General features: G+C 44.3%; 1 protein-coding gene across 1 annotated transcript in view; it reads left to right on the top strand.

The window, feature by feature from the left end:
* The first annotated feature begins 470 nt into the window (after positions 1 to 470).
* The window catches only part of LOC138960052 (uncharacterized), a 12,886-nt gene continuing 8,583 nt past the window's right edge, over positions 471 to 4,773 (top strand). The window contains exons 1-2 of the mRNA XM_070331772.1: positions 471 to 2,278; positions 4,444 to 4,543. Of these exons, the coding sequence (XP_070187873.1) occupies positions 2,218 to 2,278; positions 4,444 to 4,543 (161 nt within the window). The 5' untranslated portion in view covers positions 471 to 2,217. The remainder of the gene's footprint in view (positions 2,279 to 4,443; positions 4,544 to 4,773) is intronic.

Raw genomic sequence — 4,773 nt, 5'->3', positions numbered from 1 at the left:
TTTGTGTTTGTGGAACTTTATTATGCAAGATTCTTATTGAGTCGGTGGTTGACTGGCTGCGCATGTGTGTGTGTGTGTGTGTGTGTGTGTGTGTGTGTGTGTGTGAGTGTGTGTGTGTGTGTGTGTGTGTGTGTGTGTGTGTGTGTGTGTGTGTGTGTGTGTGTGTGTGAATAGGAACAAATGAGTGTATGGAAACTCCAGTTCAGATCAAAACACAGACAAATTAATACTCATACAAATTTATTTCATGCGATTAAATCGAACCACACACCGGACAAGGAATGCATACGGTGGAATCCCCATTTTAAGACCCTCGTTTTAACTAAGACACCCCCCCCCCCACCCCCACCCGCCTCCCCATTCAGACCCTGCTTTCTCAGATGTTATGTTTATAAACTCTGCAAATTTGCCTCTAGTTCTTAGACTGCCTCGATCTCTTTTACGACCTGATGTTCTCAGATGTTTTGCTGAGGACGTCGATGGGCGCAGTGGTGTGGTGGTAAGACGTCGGCCCTTAATCGGGAGGTCGTGAGTTCGAATCCCGGTCGCTGCCGCCTGGTGTGTTAAGAGGGGAGATTTTTCCGATCTCCCATGGTCAACTTATGTGCAGACCTGCTAGTGACTTAACCCCCTTCGTGTGTACACGCAAGCACAAGACCAAGTGCGCACGGAACAGATCCTGTAATCCATGTCGGAGTTCGGTGGGTGAAGGAAACACGAAAATACCTAGCATGCCTACCCAACGAAAGCGGAGTGAGCTGACTATGCTCTGAGTATAGTAGTGTGGGGAACCCAAATGGGCAAACGAGCTCACACGTAACCAGACAATTCTGGAACGCTGAAGAAGAAGAAAGCTGAGGACTTCACGGGGGATTTAACTGTACTTTGAAAGTTCACACTGACCTGTAAACCTAACGTCCGCAGGGGTCTGTCCTAGTCACTTCGCCACTATTAATCATAAGTTGACCACATTACCTGACACCGGCACGGTGGCCTATAGTTGTAAGGCGTCCGCCCCGTGATCGGGAAGTCGTGGGTTCGAAAGCATGGTCACCCAAGGGTCGTAGCAGACGACGGTTTATCATGCATATCGCCGTTCCTCTGAACAGTCAAAAGCCATCGCTAGAGTTCTTGTGAACCACAGCCGTTTTGTTTCGCGCATAAAAACCTGCTATTGTAAATAAGCTCACATCGAGTCGCATTCAAATAACTAACTGACGACTACATTGTGAAAAAGGGAAACTGGATCACACGGATTCACGATGGCTCAGGGGTAAGATAAACCACGCAAAAATAAATTCTTTGAAAATTGTTCGCTCTTTACGGAGGGCACCTAGGATGTTCTCAATCGGTGAGTGTTTAAATGAAAAGGTGTTTGTACTGTGTGTAAAAGCCTGACCGTATCTGTGATGGTTTACGGGAGGCTTACTGTGCCTTTAAGCAAACAAACAAACAAACATTACCTGACGCGTGTTTCTTTCAGGCGAGACTTCCTCGCGGCTTGCCTTTCGCCGAGCTAGGAAGCAATAGTGAATATGAAACGTTTTGATGGCTAGCTACGCTAGAATTAAACACCATTGCTTGATACCGAAAAGGTCGTCTGCACTGTTCAGCAAACGGCCACGAACAGCCAATTGTATTGGCAGCAGAGCGGCGGCCATGTTTTTCTTCCTAGCGAACGAGCCCAAAGCTACCTAGCCAATCCTTGCGAAATCCTTGCGTCCCTCGCGTCGAGAATTATTGGCCAAGAAACGGTACTTCCTCGCCCCACTCGCGTCACTGACTCGCAAATTCTCGCCAAAAAGAAACGGGTGACTGTCCTCGAATTGGGTCGACACCGCTAGGACCAACGCAGTGACCTAGTTTAAACGTTTTGTAGAAGTGTATTGTATCCCGTACTAAAACTAGTAGCGGTGAGGGGTGCGTGTGTACTGTTGTGTCGAAATTCGGTGACGCATGGCATTTATCGCTCAAGACCCGGATTACCGTTGTCGCTTGCGGTACGTGTTGTCGGTTTGCGATAGCACTGTATTTGTCTGTCTGATACACCTTTAAGCTGCATTGTGTTGTGTAATGCAGCTGTCGGATACATTATAAGTTGTACTGAGGTATATTCTGACAGATACTTATAAGCTCTGCTAGGGTTGATTTCCTGTGGCATTATTGTTGTGACGTTGCTCAGTGTAGTGAAGAGTTGGGAATTGATTTGATTTTACGATGGCTGGACTCGGATTTAGCAGTCGTCTTTTGTTGCTGGCTGCTGTTGTATGTTTTACAGGTAAGTCGATCGGTCTGTTTTTCTGTCTGTCTGTATGGCTATGTCTGTCTGCTTGTCTGTGTCTGCCTCTCTCTTTCTCGGTCTCTGTCTCTCTCTCTCTGTCTCTGTCTGGTGTTTGTTCCCCCCCTCTCTCTCTGTCTCTCTCTCTCTCTCTCTCTCTCTCTCTCTCTCTCTCTTTCTTTCTTGCTCTCTCAGATTATAATTTGATAAAGGAAACTGAACACACACACACACACACACACACACACACACACACACACACACACACACACACACACACACACACACACATTGAATTCATGACACCCAGACTTGCAAATTAGAACACTGCAGATTCACGAATTACTCGAACAAATTGGGTTGAGCATTGTTTCTGATTATTTCGCTGACAACAATAGATTAATCCATTGGGATTGGTTTTCCCAATTACTTCAGTGTAATTACCTCAATATTTTCCTCAGAAACTACTCAAACTATGAAAATGTGAGCTCCTTTAAAGAAACTTGATCTAACACGAAGCAACTGAACCCAGATCCGCCTATTTAAGATGATTTCCTGATTGACATTTAAATTCCCTGATCGAGATTGACATTGTCTGGACTACTTGGCTTTATAATCTTCACAATATGGGGCAGAGTCTCCCTCCCTGATTTTTGTTAAACACGTGATGTTTACACCTACCTTCTTACGCGCGTGCACGCACAGACACAGACACACACCGCACACACAGACACACACACACACACACACACACACACACACACACACACACATATATAAGCTCACACACACACACACACATACAGACACAATCACGCACATACACACGGACACGTACGCACGCATTGACGCACACAGACATTCACACGTACTCACACACGCACACACATACAAACACACTCATGCACGCACAGACACACACATATATATATATACAAACACTCTCACGCACACACACACGGACTCGCTTGCTGGCATTCACGCACACACAGACACACACACGCACTCACACACACACGCACACACACACACACACACACACACACACACACACACACACACACACACACACACACACAGTACTGTACACACACACACACACACACACACACACCATCCACCCAAACATGATTGCACATCGTTGCTATGTTTGCACGTTAAACTTTTTCACTAGAAACCGAACTAATCCCAAGCCCTGATATTACTACAGTAGTCTCTCTGTTACGACCCTCCGTTCTATGAATCCCTCTGCTGGACGACCTCACTTTATCAACCGTGATATTCATAGTGACACTAAATGCATCTCTATTTTAGGACTCCCTGTGTTTTCAGAGTAAACTTTCTCGGATTGGTCTTCATAGTGAAACCAAATTTATCTCTATTCTTAAGTCTTCCTGTCTTTTCAGAGCAAACTTTCCTCGATGTGTTCTTTACTTGTATAGTGACATTAAACTTACCTACATTTTAAGTCTACCTGTCTTCTCAAAGCAAACTTTCCTGTCTGGTCTTCATAGTGACACCATATTTACCTCTACTTAAGTCTGCCTGTCTTTTCAGAGCAAACTTTCCTCCGACGTGTTCTTCACTGTGACACTGAATTTACCTGCATTTTAAGTCTACCTGTCTTTTGTGAGCACAATTTCCCGGACTGGTTCTTCATAGTGACACGTCCTAGACTTACCTCTATTTTAAGTCTGCCTGTCTTCTCAGAGCAAACTTTCCTTGACTGGTTCTTCATAGTGACACGTACTAGACTTACCTCTATTTTAAGTCTGCCTGTCTTCTCAGAGCAAACTTTCCTTGACTGGTTCTTCATAGTGACACTAAATGTACCGCTATTCTAACTCTACGTGTCTTTTCTGAGAAAACTTTCAATTACTGGTACTTTAATTATAATGACACTAGACTTACCTCTATTTTAAGTCTACCTGTCTTCTCAGAGCAAACTTTCCCCGACTGGTTCTTCATAGTGACACCAAATTTACCTCTATCATACGACTCCCTGTCTTTAAAGACCGACATCTCGCCGACGTTTCCTTCGTCATAACACCAACAATTTACATAGATCTATGTTATTACTCACTGCATTTAAAAGGCCTAACTCTCTTCGATTTTAGGGATCCTTAAAACAGAGTTCTCACTGCAGAACCAAAAATCTGTTGCAGCATGTGTGTGCGAGGCCAAAGGAGGTTCCCGTTTCAGAGTCCGGACTAGATACAGCTACCGTGGGAGTAGTTACTATGGTTACCGCAGCGGCAGTGGCGGGTGAGTAGTCTCTAACGACGCCTTTCTTTTCATGCAAACAATCAGACATTTTAACATTTATTTTTCTTTATTTATTTAAAAAAAAAAATATTTTTTTTATTTTATTTATGCATGTATTTATTTGCTCACTATTTGGTACATTTTATTCCTCAGTCTAAGTTTTACATTGGACAAGAGCACCCTTCCACCTGGACACATACAACAAGTCAACAGTCTGGCTGCTTCCTGTG

The sequence above is a fragment of the Littorina saxatilis genome, linkage group LG2 (assembly GCF_037325665.1).
Source record: "Littorina saxatilis isolate snail1 linkage group LG2, US_GU_Lsax_2.0, whole genome shotgun sequence".
In the NCBI taxonomy this organism is placed as follows: Eukaryota; Metazoa; Mollusca; class Gastropoda; order Littorinimorpha; family Littorinidae; genus Littorina; species Littorina saxatilis.
The sequence above is the reverse complement of the archived record's forward strand: the minus strand, read 5'-3'. Positions and strand labels throughout refer to the sequence as shown.